The 16,584-nt window shown below is 33.2% G+C and overlaps 2 protein-coding genes and 2 non-coding genes across 6 annotated transcripts; all 4 read left to right on the top strand.

The window, feature by feature from the left end:
* The first annotated feature begins 1,152 nt into the window (after positions 1-1,152).
* LOC109192766 (xyloglucan endotransglucosylase/hydrolase protein 31-like) lies at positions 1,153-3,283 on the top strand. 2 transcript variants are annotated; one of them, XM_019343468.1, is made up of 4 exons: positions 1,153-1,485; positions 1,618-1,718; positions 1,817-2,034; positions 2,554-3,283. In XM_019343468.1, the coding sequence occupies exons 1-4, from the start codon at positions 1,281-1,283 to the stop codon at positions 2,912-2,914; spliced, it is 885 nt and encodes a 294-aa protein (XP_019199013.1). In that variant the 5' UTR covers positions 1,153-1,280; the 3' UTR covers positions 2,915-3,283. The 2 variants fall into 2 exon arrangements, with proteins under 2 accessions (XP_019199013.1, XP_019199012.1); XM_019343467.1 differs by having other exon boundaries at positions 1,154-1,488.
* Positions 3,284-10,853: 7,570 nt separating this feature from the next.
* LOC109193207 lies at positions 10,854-14,979 on the top strand. Of its 2 annotated transcripts, XR_002056233.1 has the most exons (10): positions 10,854-11,199; positions 11,821-12,173; positions 12,671-12,704; positions 12,998-13,222; positions 13,385-13,474; positions 14,000-14,065; positions 14,161-14,252; positions 14,360-14,407; positions 14,507-14,760; positions 14,791-14,979. XR_002056233.1 is itself a non-coding variant. In XM_019344059.1 (9 exons), the coding sequence occupies exons 2-9, from the start codon at positions 11,851-11,853 to the stop codon at positions 14,607-14,609; spliced, it is 981 nt and encodes a 326-aa protein (XP_019199604.1). In that variant the 5' UTR covers positions 10,854-11,199; positions 11,821-11,850; the 3' UTR covers positions 14,610-14,927. The 2 variants fall into 2 exon arrangements, 1 of the variants encoding a protein (XP_019199604.1); XM_019344059.1 differs by having other exon boundaries at positions 14,507-14,927.
* A 461-nt stretch (positions 14,980-15,440) lies between these two features.
* Positions 15,441-15,526, top strand: TRNAY-GUA. The gene is given in 2 exon segments: positions 15,441-15,477; positions 15,491-15,526. It is a non-coding gene; the product is annotated as a tRNA-Tyr (tRNA).
* A 105-nt stretch (positions 15,527-15,631) lies between these two features.
* Positions 15,632-15,717, top strand: TRNAY-GUA. The gene is given in 2 exon segments: positions 15,632-15,668; positions 15,682-15,717. It is a non-coding gene; the product is annotated as a tRNA-Tyr (tRNA).
* Positions 15,718-16,584: the final 867 nt, after the last annotated feature.

Below are 16,584 nucleotides of genomic sequence, written 5' to 3'. Positions count from 1 at the left end.
ACATTTTAGGAATGTTTTGAAAAAAGGTTTTGGGACAAATTATAATAGTGTGAAATTGACTTGGTATAAATAGTTAAATACTAATGAAAATTGTTCATCAGCTAATTGACGTGGCAATAAAATGTTTTAAATTCATTAATTAGCATGAATTGATCGGCCTCATATCATTTCATTTTTTAAAAAATAAATATGTTTATATATTTTTTTGCATTAAATGATGAAATTTTTAAATCCCATAACATGATCGCAATAGACGAAGGTAATAGTCCTATATTATCTCACCTTAATGTTAAGGTGGCGTGGACAATAGATTAATAATAATGTGTGTACTCCATTTAAGGGAGTACAATGGTTTTATTTGATTGTATATTCTTGTCAAAAATTTAAAGTTATCAACTAAACTAGGGACCAGTACTTAGCTTGTTGTATGAATGGATATATATGATTGGGCACATGGAGGGTGACAACTTATATCATGAGAAAAATGGGAATAAATTCACCGACAAGTGAAAAAATAAAACAAAAAAGTCATCTAGCTTCTTGTACTAAATATAGAGTTTTCAATATATACTCTCTTAATCTTGTTTAATTTTATGTATCGAATTTGGTTAATAAAATTTGATTCAATTTAAATTATTTACCATTCAATTTTTTGTAATATTTGCATTGAACTTCGACTCAAGTTGTTGATTTTGGTCTGTTTCAATCCGCAATTTCAAGACGCCTTTACCTTTTTTTTTTTTTTTTTTTTTTTTTTTTTTTTTTTTTTGTAGAAAAGATAGCTGATATCAGATTGCTTTCCTATGTTTTTAGGTTGAATATCATAATTAGGTTTGAGTTGTATAAATATCTGAAAATGGTTTTTAAAGAGTTCGAAACCTTTTTCAGGCAATAATATTTTACAACAGTTATTCCTAATTTTCTTAATTTCAGACCAATCGTGTTGGCTAACCGTTGATGCCTAAATCGAAAAACCAACAACATATATAATAACCATCAAAATTGCTTCTTGTTTGTGTCTATATGTCTAACTTCCATCAACGTATAGTAACCTTGTCAGCCTATCATCAATACATTCATTCATCTCCCGTGGGACCCTGCAATAATATATCTTCCTATTATATATACCCTTTGTGCAATGCTCTCAATATTCATATCCTCCTAGCAATCCAACCACTCAAGTACAAACATTATTGTTTATCCACATACACTTTTGTGGATTAAGTAGTATCTCTTTTTCTTCCAGCTTTTTCCTTTTCAATTCCATCCAAGAATTGAATATGGCTCTTCAGCTACTTTCTTCTCTCCTAGTTCTGGTGTTGCTCCCTTCAAGCAATGCCCAGGGTCCCCCTTCCCCTGGCTACTACCCTAGCTCTAGGGTTCGAACCCTAGGGTTTTACCAGGGCTATAGTAACCTTTGGGGTTCTCAACACCAATCTTTGGACAATCAGGGCACGTTAACAATCTGGTTGGATCGAACCACAGGCGGTAGGTCTTACATTAATTACTAGCTCCCTTTTTATTTTTACATTATAATCACTTATCACCGCAACTTATAATAAGTTTATCTAACATGGTAACAAATCATTTGTATCTTTTTTTTGTTGAATAATACAGGAAGCGGATTCAAATCTCTCCGGTCATATCGGTCAGGTTATTTTGGGACTTCCGTCAAGCTCCAGCCGGGTTATACTGCCGGAGTTATAACATCTTTCTATGTGAGAACTTGATCACAGAAATATAATATATAATTGTTTTAAAAAAATAAATAAAGTATTTAATTGATATATTATATTATGTGTACTATATATGTCAGCTTTCAAACACCGAACAGTATCCGGGGTACCACGACGAAATCGACATTGAGTTCCTCGGAACGACGCCGGGAAAGCCGTACACCTTGCAAACCAATGTGTACATACGAGGAAGCGGCGACGGCCACATCATCGGACGTGAAATGCAATTCCACCTTTGGTTCGACCCCACCCAATCTTATCACCATTATGCTATTCTTTGGAATCCTAATGAGATCATGTCGGTAACACTATCCTCTTCTCATCCCTTTTCTTTTATAATATCATCATATCATCTGTCACAGTCAATTACTACGTAATGTGATGATACTTTTGTTATTATTCTAAATAGCTGGTCGTAAAATTGAACTATGATGGCGGTCTGGTGGGCATTATATTGATTCTTTGGGCTGAGAGAGATTAAGAAAGTATAGAACAGATAATCTACGACTTAATTAAAGTTAATTGATTAATTTTATAATATTCTTGGAATAAAAATATAGCTTTAATGATTCACTAACCGGGATTAGTTAAACACTAGATGAGTAATACTACATAAAGTAGGATTAAAGAAATGCATTTGTTTAATGATTGTTGTGTAGGTGACATGAGCCCTCAATATGCTATTTTTGTCTGAAAATTGTTTGTATTCAATAAGGTAGACCCACACACGAATCATAAAGTTTTGTAATTTAGTTTTCGTGGGATCCCATTTTTCTCCTAACGTGTCGACTCACTGTTGCGCCGACGTTGACTGCAGATTTTTCGTCGACGACGTGCCGATCCGACGGTACCCACGGAAGAGCGACGCGACGTTTCCGGAGCGGCCGATGTACGTGTACGGGTCGATCTGGGACGCGTCATCGTGGGCCACCGAGAACGGGAAGTACAAGGCGGACTACAACTACCAGCCGTTCGTGGGGCGTTATCGGGATTTCAAGATCGGCGGTTGCGAGGCGTCGGCGGCGGCCTGGTGCCGGGCGACCCCGAGCTCGCCGCGCGGCTACACGGGGCTGAGCGCGCAGCAGTACGCGGCGATGGCGTGGGTGCAGAGGAACCATAAAGTGTACGATTACTGCCAGGATCCTCGGAGAGACCGCACGCAAACACCGGAGTGTTGATGACGATGAAGATTGAAGAAAATAAGGTTTGAATTGTTTAGTACAGTTTGGATGGATGGAGGGTGTTGAGATGGGTTCCACTTGCCTTGAATGTACGAGAAATGGTAGTTGAAGCGTCCAAGCCTTCCAATCCAGGTGTGATTGGGAAATGATTTTACGTTTCTTGTCTTGCTCTTTTGTTTGAAAAGAATTCTGAAATATACATATATATCTATACTCCCTAGTCCCTACAAAGTTGTGAAAAAAATATATTATTAATAAAGGGTGTTAATGTGTTAATTAGTACTGTAATTTGGCACGCTAGATTACAAATGTACAAATGTATGCATCAGTGCAAATCTATATGAATTTCCTTTTGTTTTTTGTGTACCTATGGAGTATAATATTTTGAGTTTTCACGTTCAAATATTTTTTTATGGTTTAAGCATAATAGTCCAATCAACTTGATAGGACCAATTACAACGATAATTATTGAAAAAATTAATTAACTCGAGAAAATAACTTAGTTAAAACTTAAAATAGCACTTGGAAGAATTATTATCATCAAACTAACTGTTGAAGAATAATAATTGTTATGAGCAAACTAAATGAATGTATAAATATTTATATTTCTGCTTGAATAGTCATTATCCTACAATGAATGGTCATGAAGGTCCATTATCTCTCCATGAAAAGGTCATGGATAGGCCCATTATTTCACTATGGAAGGTAACTTAAAGGAGTATGGTTTACCTATCCTAGTACATACTTGCGAATAGTAACTGCATGTCTCCATGCCGATTTTGTTTGTAAAAAAAAAAAAAAAAAAAAAAAAAAAGTTTAGACGGAAAATAATTTTTAGATATTTTCATTACTTAACCAAGTAGGCATGCAAATTAAAACCAATAGATCAGAAGATGATTGCTAGCTCTGTTGAAATAAAAAGACATGCATGCATTATGAATGGTGACTTAGCTTGGTGAGTAATATATTTGCATGTCATTTTCATCTTTTATCTCTCTCTCTCTCTTGCTCCCTTTCTATAAATAAGAATATCACTTTGTTAAGTGGAAGATATCTCCAAACCATCAAATTAAGATGTGATATTTTGGTGAGTAATATATTCAAGTGAATATTGTAAAAAATGCCCCTCTATAATATGTCAATTATCAATGTCATCCCTGAATTATGAGTGGTGTAAATGTTGCCCCTTAATTATCAAAATGGTGCACATGTAGCCCCTCCTGTAACGGATCTGTAGGTCCCCACCGCTGTCCATCGCTGGTACTTCGAATCGAGGGAGGGAAAAAACAACTAAATTACATATTTACTCCGACTTAACGGTGTCGTACACTAACAGAGAACCATATGTCCGTTACGGGAGAGGTTATATGTGCACCGTTTTGATAATTGAGGGGCAACATTTATACCACTCATAATTCAGGGATAACATTGATAATTGAAATATTATAGAGGGACATTTTTTTACAATTTTCCCTATATTCAATATAAATCATTTAGTAATTAATAATTAATTAACGGAATACGTAATAGTGAAGAGTATTTTACAGGGCGTTTGGTTGGAAGGGGGAATTATGTGGGAAAGAAATTGTAATTCCATGGGAGTTGAATTATTGGGAATAAAGTGGAATTTAAATTCCAGTGTTTGGTCGACAGGAATAGAATTACTAGGAATTTCAATTCCAATGTTTGGTATACATGGGAATTGAAAGGGAATAAGTAGTATAAAGTCAAAAATATCCATTATTGTTGTTAGACATTAATTTTAGGTTAAAAAAGAAAGGGGTAATTTTAACTCATCACTATCTTTTTTTTTCCAGGAATTAAAATACCAGGGGGGACATGGGATTTTAATTCCGTGAAAATGGGGGAATTGCAATTCCCTCCAACCAAACTACGGAATTTAATGGCCTTTGGAATTAGGTGAGAATTAAGTGGGATGAGAATTTAAAATCCCTCCAACTAAACGCCCTGTTATAGTTCGTAGTTATAAAATACCCTATAACTTTTATTTAAAAATAAAAAATAAAAAATCTGAAGCTAGTAAGCCCCATTATATTTTAACGTTGTGTTATATTGGGCACAAGTCATTCCCGTTTCTTGGGCCGATGGTATGAGTGTACGAGGGCAAATTATGCCCTGGACCCGTGTCCACAGTGAATTGTGGACACGGATACAAAACGACGTCGTTTTTTAAAAAAAAAAAAAAATGCATCATTTAGTTTAAAAAAAAAATTCGTGCGCGTTTTACCGTTAACGGCGTTATTTTTTTTTTTGGATTATGAATGTACAGTTATGCCGTTATGAATGTACAATTATGCAATTATAAAATTATGAACATAGAGCTCTAACATTATGAACTTACAATTATGAATATATATAGTGATAAAATTATGACCATGGAGCTTTAAAATTGTGAATATAGAGCTTCGAAGATTATGAATGTACAGTTATGGAGTTATGAATCTACAGTTATGGAGTTATGAATCTACAGTTATGAGATTATGAATCTACAGTTACGGAATTATGAATGTACAGTTATTGATCGAATTATGAACAAAGAGCTCTAACATTATGAACTTACAATTATGAACATATAGTAATAAAATTATGAACATAGAGCTCTAAAATTGTGAACATAGAGCTTCGAAAATTATGAATGTACAATTATAGAGTTATGAATGTACAGTTATGGAGTTATGAATGTACAGTTATAGAGTTATGAACGTACAGTTATGGAGTTATGAATGTACAGTTATTAATAATATAGTAATAAAATTATGAATATATACTCCTATAACGAAGCGTCTGAAATTTAAAAAAAAAAAAAAAAAAAAAAAAAAAAAAGATAACAGTGCCTAACGGCACTGTTACCCGTGTCCAGCAAGCATGCTGGACACGGGTCCAACGCATAACGATTGGTGTACGAGGCTATAGGTCTTGTATAGTGCGGGCAAATTATGCTGTGGACCCGGATCTAAAACAGCGTTGTTTTGAAGCAAAATGGCACTGTCTGAATTTTATTTTTTTTAAAAAAAAACTTACTTCCTTCCTTGCTGTTTGTTTTCAAAATTCGTTTCTCTATATTCATGATTTTAGATCTCAATATACAAAATTACAAAACTCAATATTCACAATTGCAAAATTCTATATTTACAATTTTTAAACTCTATATTCACAATTAAAGAACTCTATATTCAACAATATAACACAATTTTTGAAGTTTATATTCACAAAAAAAAAAATATCATTGGTTGAGGGAAACAGTGCCACTAAGGGCACCGTTATCTAGCGCAAAGCTGCGTTGTTTTGGACCTGGGTCCACCTTGCAAGGTGGACCTGGGTCCATGGCATAACAATTGGTATAGTCTGTAGTCGCAAATTATTATGTGGACCTTGTCCATCTTGCTAGGTGGACCCGAGTTCAAATGTATACAATTTACATACTATTTAAAAGCTCTAATTGATATCATTTAAATGATACTTATATTAGTTTTTAAAAATAAACTTACATGTACATAAAGTTATTATTTTAGATGGATAAATTCAATTTATAAAAGTCATCACTATTGTAAATACATAAATTCACTATATATTGTATTTAAATGATATTTATATTAGTTTTTAAAAATAAACTTACATGTACATAAAGTTATTATTTTAGATGGATAAATTCAATTTATAAAAGTCATCACTATTGTAAATACATAAATTCACTATATATTGTATTTAAATGATACTTATATTAATTTTTAAAAATAAATTTATATGTACATAAAGTTATTAATTTAGGTGCATAAATTTAATTTATAAAAGTCATCACTATTGTAAATACATAAATTCACTATTGTATGTCTCCTTTTTATATACATGTAGTATATTTTTATGTATGTGTATTTATCATGCAAGAGGATATATACTAGCCAACAATATATACATACATATATATATATATATATATATATATATATATATACACACACATATTTGGATTTTTATTTTTCAATATAAACATCTATCTTTGTTGATAATTATGCTTTTAAAAAAAAAAAATCGATCACCAATGATCACATAACAAGTTAATTCTTTTTAATAATGGGAAAATGAAACTTTTTCCCCCTGAGTTACATACTTATAGCACTTTTTTTTCCTCAATTATTTAGGTAAGCACATTAGCCCCCTCAATTATTCTAAAAGTGGTGGTTTTTTCCCTGATATATTAAATTGACATTTCTACCCTTAAAGTAAACATTTTATTTATTTTACTTCTCCAACAAATTATTGCGTATACGTAGGGATGACCACGGTTCGGTTCGAACTGAACCGGACACTAAAGCAATCGAATTAAAAAATTTCGGTTGTGATTCAGATCTATAACCCAACATTTGGATTTCAATTTATTAAAATTATGAATCAAACAAATTGGATCCTGAACGGCTAAACCGTGAACCGAGGGTTCCAGATCCGGTTTGCGATTTTGAACTGTCTTTATTTTAAATTTTTGTTTTTTATTTTAAAATAGTCTAAATTCAACAATAAATGTATTTTATTTTTTCAGTTCGGAACATGAACCGTCCGTTCCGGTTCGCGGTTTTAATAAACTTTAAATATCGGGTTTCGATTCTAAATTGTAATTGGAATATTTCGGTTTGGTTGCTATAGTGTTTGTTTGGTTAGAATCAAATTATGGTCATAATTTGTTGGAGAAGAAAAATAAATAAAATATTTATTTTAAATATTTATTTTAAGGGTAAATATGTCCATTTAACATTTCACGGGGAAAAACGGCCACTTCAATAATTGAGGGGGGAAAAGTGCTATAGGTATATAACTCAGGGGAAAATACCATTTTCCCTTTAATAATGGTTGTTACTTGTTAGTATTTAATGTTACCAATGATTGGTAATACTAACTGAAGAGTTTTTTGGATTTCAAATATTTTCAGAAACATTGTTATCATTTACTAACCCTAAATTGTTTGTCATTGTAAATTTAATGGTCAGAAATTTGAGATTTTTTAGCAGTGAGATAAGCTTTTCAACTTTGGTTATTAACAATGTCGACTCAATTTTTAAGGGTTGCTACTCAACAATCCACACTTCTATAGGGATAGGGACCAGAAGTGCCATCGAATCCTCGATTGCTATGTGGCTACTAGTACACCTCATCATCATTTTTGTCAATTTTCTATATTAAAAGGTGATGGAATCTCTTCAAACAAAAAAAAAAAAAAAAAAAAAAAAAAAGTTGATGGAATAATTTATTAGGTGCTGATTAAAGTCGTATGTAATTTTCGAAATAATGTCCTTACGACATGCCCCCCAATATATTAGTGTGTTTGAATTGATGGGATAATGGAAGGAATTGAAAATGAAAGATAAAAGGGTATTTGGCAATTAGTTAATAGTTAATTGTATTAGTTGTTTTGAGTAGATTATAGTATTAGTTGATTATGGACGGCAGATTACTCACGAGACAGATAAGAAATATCGACATTTTTCATGTCCTATGGGAAGGCAATCAATACGCGGGCTAGCTACTTGGCGAGTTTGGTTCTAGCCAGCGACTAGGCACTGTGATTTTGGACCATTCATATGAGGACATTATTATTACTCTGTTGGATAAAGACGCTAGAGGTGTAGTTACGAGAAGAATCTATTAATCTTGGGGTCTTCGGTCCCTCAGGCGTACCAAAAAAGAAAAATTATTAATTAGTTGATTATAAAAAAAGTATTTGATAAATTAATTGTTCACTATTAGCTTATATTAAGTATGTAAGGTATGTTTAGCATATATACCTAACTTGTCAAACACTTAATTTAGTTATTTGTCTCGTCAAACAAATCGAACTTTGACAGATAAGACATTTTCCAAACACCTCCAATACAATTAATAGCAATGTTTCATGAGTATGAGACAATACTGGTTTTGACGCTAACTAAGTTTCTCAGCCAGTAAACTTGTGACTTTGAGGTCACAAGTTTGACTCCATATTGGGGATGACTTATTAGCTTCTCAGTTAAGCCGGTTAGCTTCACCTAGTGTCCATTCTTAAACAACAACTTTGAACTTTTTCGTAAATGTAAAGATAACATATGCGCAATATTAAAATGCCATCATGAAAGATGAGAACCAATATATTCAAGTAGAAAAATAAAAAACTAAAAATATGTAACTAATAGGGAAGCAATATATAAAAAATTAAAAATCATCATAAACAATGCAGATAGTATAATTTGGTCAAAAAGACAATTAAGCAGAAAGGGAGTGATTATCCAGTTCTAATCATGGCAATAATGCCACCGCAAAACGCACGATGGGGATCTTAGGCAATTTTTAATCACAATATATAATGCATGTCACCACATGCACTTAAAAAAATTTTAAACATAAATTGCTCCACCAACATTTGTATTTCATGAGATGAAACTAACATAATAGTCAAGTCTTGATCGAGACCTATTTGAAATATTTCTCAATAATGTTTGTACGTAAATGCATAACTATAACTTTAAATTCATATTGATTTATTCTCAATATTAAGATATGATCAAACTTAAAGTTAACTCATAGAGCAATAAAAATTACCACTAAAATATAGATGCCCAATGGTTTCAGAGAAAAAACTAAACAATGATTTTTGAACAAATGAAAAATTAAAGTTTAGTTTTTTTTTTTAAAGATTTTTATTATTGCAAATCAAGTTTTTTTGTGGGCCCATGTGACTTGAAAATTGACGCGCAAAACGTGTGTCCAAGCTACTGATGCGCCCAACATGGTGCGTGCACGTAAGCAATTTTTTTTTTTTTTTTTTTTAAATTCTGTCAATTTTTTTTTTTTTGTCCTTTTTTCTTTCTCTCTCTTCTACTTGGCATGAGAAAAAACTCGAAAAATCATAAATAATGAGGTTGCTCTAAGACGGTTAATATAAAATATTGAAATCAAATATAATTAAGATATTATAATTTTCCATATATTTATTGATGGGTACTCATACTTTAAATAGCTACCACATTTAAACTTGCTACCTAACAAAGTAGATAATAACTTTTCCCCAACTCCCCTCTATACTATATTCTCACTCAAAAGTCAAAACATATTTCTTAAAAAAAATATATATGTATGGCTTTTTATAATTGATCATATGAAAATGTTCACTTTTTAAAATAATTTAAGATGTAAAACATTATTATCATTTTTTTGTATATGCGCTTTGACCTAGATGTAATTCATTGAAATCACAAAAAGTAAATTCAAATTAAAGATTGTATGGAAATATATATGGATCATTTTACTAATTAACAAATTTGTTCTCAATAAATATATTTTGAAAATACTTTTCCAGATTTAAAAAAAAAAAAAAAAAAAAAAAAAAAAAAAACAATGAATTGCTTTTCACTACTGGAAATTATGAAATTTCCGACCACTTGAAAGTGATCTTAAATCAAGTCGAAAGTCTTGTTCCGACCACTTTTGATATTTGGAAAAACCTTTGTTGCTATTTCCGACCACTTTTTGGTTTCAATTTGATTTAAAGTCACTTTCTGGTGGTCGGAAATTCCATAATTTCCAGTAGTGTTTAAGGATAATTTTATATATTAATCCTAAACTTTGTCAAGACCTTGTGATTTAATGGCACCCGAGTTACACTTCTATATAAAAGGGTGTGGGTTCAAGCCTTGATGGAGGTGACATTGACTCAAAAAAATAGCACTCTTAATTGACCTTATTACAAAAACAACGAGGTATACACACATTGAAAAGAAAAATACTTAATTTATTTTCAACTTTTACTTTCATTTGTGTTCAAATTTAATTAGTAGAAGAACAAAATAAATAGATAAATATCATGGTCTCCTACTAAATTGAGCAATCATATAACATACTAAATTATAGGGAATAGAAAATTGGAGTAAGAATTGGGAGTAAAGGTAAAATTAGTCGTTGAAAATGAAGTGCGTATGTAGTACGGAGTATTAGAGGTATAAGAAGGTGATGATGATAAACCGCGTGGACTACTTTCTTTCTGCCGCTCTCTTCTTTCTTCAACATCTCTCTCTCTCTCTCTCCCACTGCATCCGTGGACCCATCGATTGAACGGAACTCCAAACTAAACCGCAAATTCAGCATCGGATGGTTGTCGTTGAGGATCAATTAGCATTATAGCATATTCCCATTTCCCGCCGCGTTTCCCTTTCTGGGTTTTTCATTCTTCATCACAATCATATTTCACAGAGAAAGGGTAATGATGTACTGATTCCCCAAGATTGCATGAATCAAGTGGTACCCTCTACTCTCTTTCCTTTTGCTTACTGCCCTTTACTCGTATGCCCCCCCGATCATGTGTTTTCTCTGTACTTTTTGTCTACACTTCTTATATAGTATATATGTGCGTGTTCTTGGGGTTGGAGGGAGCGTGGGTGGGGTTCTGGAATTGTTCTTCTGAGAGAAGAAATATAGCATCTTTAGTGGTTGTCAAGGCTAATATTCATATTCTCTGCATTATCTTGTTTGGAATTTGAACATGTGTTTGGCTTTACTTTGGTTACAATGCTGTTCTCTTTTTTTAGTAACAGAATAACAGGTGTTCTGACTGTAATGGATTAAGGTTGTTTCCTGCCCTTCAAGTGTTTCCAAAATTGTCCAAAAAGGCTTTGTTTGTGTCTCAGAAAGAACTAGATTCCATTGAACTAGTGAGCTCCAGCAAATTTGGGGTTTTTTTTTTTTTTTTTTTTTGTATGTAGTCTACCAAATTTCCGTATAATCAACTAATTCCTAGCCCTACCTACCCTTTTACCGTATATTTGGTTTTTGAGTTATTGCATTTTCATGGGAATTATTGGCAGTTAGGCGTTTTCTGTTATTGAGAATTTAGAGTTTATAGAACTGAAATGAACTTCTCGATAGGGTTCTCGAACCACACCTGGTGGCCAATCATGACATCAGACACAAATACTCCAAGTTACTGGTTGAACTGGAGATTCCTAGTCTGTGCCATATGGGTGTTTGCAGCTATGGTGGTTTCTGCGCTGATAGTTTGGAGGTATGAAGGCTCACCAAAATCAAGAAATCAGCAGAGGGAGGATTTGCAAGAAAAAATAGGGACTTTGCACAAGGATGAAGTTTGGAACACATGTCACAAATCCATCCATCCTGTTTGTCTACTTACTTACAGGATACTTGCTTTTCTGGTGCTTCTTGCATTGCTCACTGCAGATGCTGTCGTCCATGGTGGTGGCATTTTTTACTATTACACTCAGTAAGGACATTTCTACCACTTTCTCTTTATTTTCTCCCGTAGTTTTCTTGGGCCAAACTCTATTAGTGCATCCATGTGTTGCAAGAACACATTGAAGTGTGGATTCTATTGTCTTTTTGCAATTCATTTTCGTTTGGTGCATTTTTCCGCCTCATTAGTTATTGTTATGGTCAGTTTTTAAAGTGTAGATACATGTATGACACACTTTGATTGCTTGTTCGAACATTGAAGTTTTAACTTCAATGCTCAACCCTCTTGCTCAATTGATTCCAAGAATTACATCACTGAATTTCCCATTTACAAGAAAAGCAGTTTCAGATGAAATTCTAATTGCCATTCAGCCAATTCAAGCTCTATTTGGGGGTGTTATTTGATGCACATAACAAAGATATATTATTAAATCTCTCTCTAATGCCTACTCATATAGAGCATGCAGGTTCCACTTTTCTGTTGTCCTCATAAAAGTTACATTTTGTTTTTCATTTTGTGCAAAATAGGTGGACATTCACTCTGGTGACCATCTACTTTGGGGTATGCTAATCTGCTCTATAACTATCATTAGAATGCATTTATATACATGTTATGGTAAAATAAGGTTGTCTCTGTATGATGTTTGTTTGTGCCCCCCTATATTTTAATTCATAATTTTATTTACAAACTTAAGTAGTAGAAAGAACAAAGAAATTTTTATTTCCTTCTTCAAACAACACTTCTCCTTTCCTAAATAATTCAGGTTTTATGGATATGTGCATGTGTGTAGTGTTTTTCTGTTACCGATTTTTATTTATGACACAAGTTGATGATGTTTCAACTAAATGTTGTAGCTAGGATCTGTGCTATCCATGTACGGGTTGAAATCTCGTAAAGAAATCTCGGCTGAGAGGGTTAACTTTGTAAGTTCAGATCCCGAGAGAGGCGCTTACGTAGCTCCTGCACTTGGGGATAATGCAAGTGCGCCTTGCATACCCAGTAGCTTGAATCCCCAAGATGAACCACCTCTTCTGGATGCTGCAGGCTTTTGGGACTATGCCTTGCAAATCATTTTCCAGGTAAGAACTCTCCGCTCAATTTGGATGAAAATTAAACCATGCTGCAATTTTCGAATGCAAGAAGTGAGTTGACTGAAACAATTCATCTGCAAAATTTGTGCTTCCCACTAACTGAACGGTTATATTGACAAAGTTTGTTGTAATCTTCTTCTCGACTTGTAGATGTGTGCAGGGGCAGTGGTTCTTACGGACTTTGTTTATTGGCTCATAATTTACCCATTTCTCACTACCAATGATTACAAGTTAAATTTTGTGAGTCAACAAACATCATTATATCTACCTTATTTTTCTTTCCCCGTTTAATTCAATTTTACTAGTTTAATCCTTTTTTCTTCATATTTTTGCTTGTTATGTTCCAGATTGTTAAGAGCCCAATATTGATAAAATAAGAGAGAAAATATGGGTTTATAAGGCTATGTGTTAGACTAGCTAATTGGCTGGATTCAATCTTTTAGTGTGATTTGACTCATGTCAGGCCTGTTCGGTCTACTAGCTTTCGTAAACCCGCCTGTTCGGTCTACTAGCTTGCGTAAACCCGCCTGTTCGGTCCACTTTGGTGGCAGAGTGTTAAGAGTCCCACATTGATAAAATAGGAGAGTGATCCTAGCCCAATCTTAGTTTATAACATAGATGTAGTGATATGAATGTTTATTGTGTTGAAATTGGGATTGGGATGAATGATTTATTCATGCGTTATACTCCGTACTTAGTTGTTTCATTTTTTCTACCTGCTTTCATACCGGTTACTGAGTTGAGAATCTGCTTATATACTTGCAGCTGGTCATTTGCATGCATTCTGTAAATGCTGTTTGCCTTTTGGGCGATGTCATGTTAAATCGCCTCGTAAGTAGAAGCTCCTTAACCAAATAGCCAGTCTCCTACTAAGCTAATTGTGGCACTTCTGCTATGTCTAACCTGTTTATAATTGCTTCTTCCAGCGATTCCCTTTCTTCCGAATTGCATATTTCATCCTTTGGACATGCGTATTTGTCACTTTCCAGTGGATCATCCATATGTGCGTTTCACTATGGTACGCATACATTTTCAATGTTATAACCATCAACTCCCTACATTTGTTTGAAGTTGAAACCATTTTTTTTCTCTTCATAAACATCTATAATTACTTGTTTTCAACAGGTGGCCTTATTCATTTCTTGATTTGTCATCTCAATATGCTCCCTTATGGTACGTTCTACTGTACTTTAGACAAATCATCCTCTTATATATTTCGGGTTTTAGTCATAATAATAGTGAGCGAGCATTAGTGACAACATAAAATTGCAGGTATTTCGGAGTTGGGGCTCTTCATGTTCCGTGCTATGTTATCTTCGCACTTATCATAAAAATGAAGAAGTATTTCTTGTCGAGATTTGTCCAGACTCCTTAGGAATATAAGGCTGAGAAAGATGGGAAGGCTATGAAATATGATTCTTAGTCCAAATAGATTATCACTGTACTTGATTTTCAGAAGTATTTTGGTGATAATATAGTCCCATAAAAGGAATATATGAATTGTTCATTTGCAAATTGTGGGACATGTTGGAAAACATGTGCATGGGATACAGCAGTTGATGCACAAAGCTTTGTTACCTGAAACTGGCAAAAAGTTGAAAACATGGCAGAAATTTAGCATCAAATTCAGATTCTGGTTCGTCTTTATATGAATGATTTGCCCACTTGGTAGAATGTTTGTTTTGAGATTTAAGAACACTTACATATATTAAGGAAAACAATATGGCTGTGCACACCTTTGTTTATGTGAAAGAATATTGATTTATGGGACTCCCTTTTTTCTGGTGCTGTCCTCTCAACTATGGCTGCTATTTTCACATGCAGTGAAGCTTCAATTCAGCATAACGCACAACGCAACTCAACAAACTTCAAACATTTCATATCCTATTATAAGCAAACTTAAAATATAATTAATCATGATTGGCTTGGTAACTACAAAGTTATAACTTTTCAATAGAAACAGCCTATAAATCTTATTGGTTTGAGCCGGTTAGCTATGAACAATTTAGACTGATTTATCTCCTTAGGGTTCTTTGTCGACTATTGTTATAAAATAAGATTTAACAAGTGCATGCTCGGATAGTAAATATTTGATTAGTGATTACAGATTTCTCTTGTTAGAGAATCCACTAAGGCATTGGTTTAAAGATGACTATACTCAAGTACAATTTTTAAATAAAAATACTTAGACCAGATTCAACAATCACCGACCTTAGCTCAGTTGGTAGAGCGGAGGACTGTAGTTGAAAGCAGATGATCCTTAGGTCGCTGGTTCGAATCCGGCAGGTCGGATATTTTGTTTTCTATTTCAAGGTTTAAAGTCTAAAGATGACTATATTCAAATACAAGTTACAACTAGGCATTAAATAAATATATCTAGACCAAATTCCTCAACGACCGACCTTAGCTCAGTTGGTAGAGCGGAGGACTGTAGTTGAACGCAGATAATCCTTAGGTCGCTGGTTCGAATCCGGCAGGTCGGAGCTTTTGTTTCCTAATTGGGCTGAAGTGGAAATAGTTGTCACTATGCATTTTTTGCGCTTTTGTTTCCTAATTGGGCTGAAGTGAAAATAGTTGTCACTATGTATTTTTTGCTCACATTTAAATTTTAATGTAAAATGTATACATATATTTTTGTATAATTTCTCATTTCCCCTTTATAATTGAAATCATAAAAATATATTACTCCGTATAATTTAAAACTATTCATTTTTTACTCACATTTTAGTTTTATTGTAAAATGTGTGTGTGTGTATATATATATATATATATATATATATATATATATATATATATATATATATATATAAAATTACTCATTTCCCCTTTATAATTGAAATCATACACATAAATATATTATAATTTCAAATAATTAATACATATATATGATATAATTGAACAAATATGTTCATTATAACTAGGGTTGAGCAAAAATCAACTAACTCGTTAACCATTATAAGGGCTCGAACCAAACCAAACCCGATATCACTAAATCGACCCAAAATCAGCAAAATACCAATTTTGTTTTATCGGGTGGGGATGGTAATTTTTTAAACGACTCAGCCGAATACCCAAAAGTATGTAGGGTTAGGGTTAGGCAACAACAAAATGACATCATCTTTCATACGTACACAAACACACACATACACATGTACACTACACGTTTAAGATTTACTTATGGTGAAAGTCTCATTTGCACAATCGCATTTGTTCAATCTTCTAGGCATCTCTTATTCTCTTCTCTCGTTCTATGTTCTCTATTTTCTCTCATAGTCTCATTCTCTAAGACCTAAGTTCTCTTTCTCTAGTTCTCTCACAAACTCTGAGACTTTGAGTTATCTCTACTCTCT

This window comes from Ipomoea nil, unplaced genomic scaffold, assembly GCF_001879475.1.
Source record: "Ipomoea nil cultivar Tokyo-kokei standard unplaced genomic scaffold, Asagao_1.1 scaffold1834, whole genome shotgun sequence".
NCBI lineage: Eukaryota > Viridiplantae > Streptophyta > Magnoliopsida > Solanales > Convolvulaceae > Ipomoea > Ipomoea nil.
This window is presented reverse-complemented; position numbering and strand designations above follow the sequence as displayed.

What these genes read in the sequence shown, in the direction of transcription:
- LOC109192766 (XM_019343467.1), top strand. Translation starts at nt 1,281, where the DNA reads ATGGCTCTTCAGCTACTTTCTTCTCTCCTAGTTCTGGTGTTGCTCCCT. An exon ending in GAGTTATAACATCTTTCTAT is followed by an intron (nt 1,719 to 1,816) that starts GTGAGAACTTGA and finishes TATATATGTCAG; the next exon opens with CTTTCAAACACCGAACAGTA. An exon ending in TGGAATCCTAATGAGATCAT is followed by an intron (nt 2,035 to 2,553) that starts GTCGGTAACACT and finishes CGTTGACTGCAG; the next exon opens with ATTTTTCGTCGACGACGTGC.
- LOC109193207 (XM_019344059.1), top strand. Translation starts at nt 11,851, where the DNA reads ATGACATCAGACACAAATACTCCAAGTTACTGGTTGAACTGGAGATTC. An exon ending in ATTTTTTACTATTACACTCA is followed by an intron (nt 12,174 to 12,670) that starts GTAAGGACATTT and finishes TGTGCAAAATAG; the next exon opens with GTGGACATTCACTCTGGTGA. An exon ending in CATATGTGCGTTTCACTATG is followed by an intron (nt 14,253 to 14,359) that starts GTACGCATACAT and finishes TGTTTTCAACAG; the next exon opens with GTGGCCTTATTCATTTCTTG.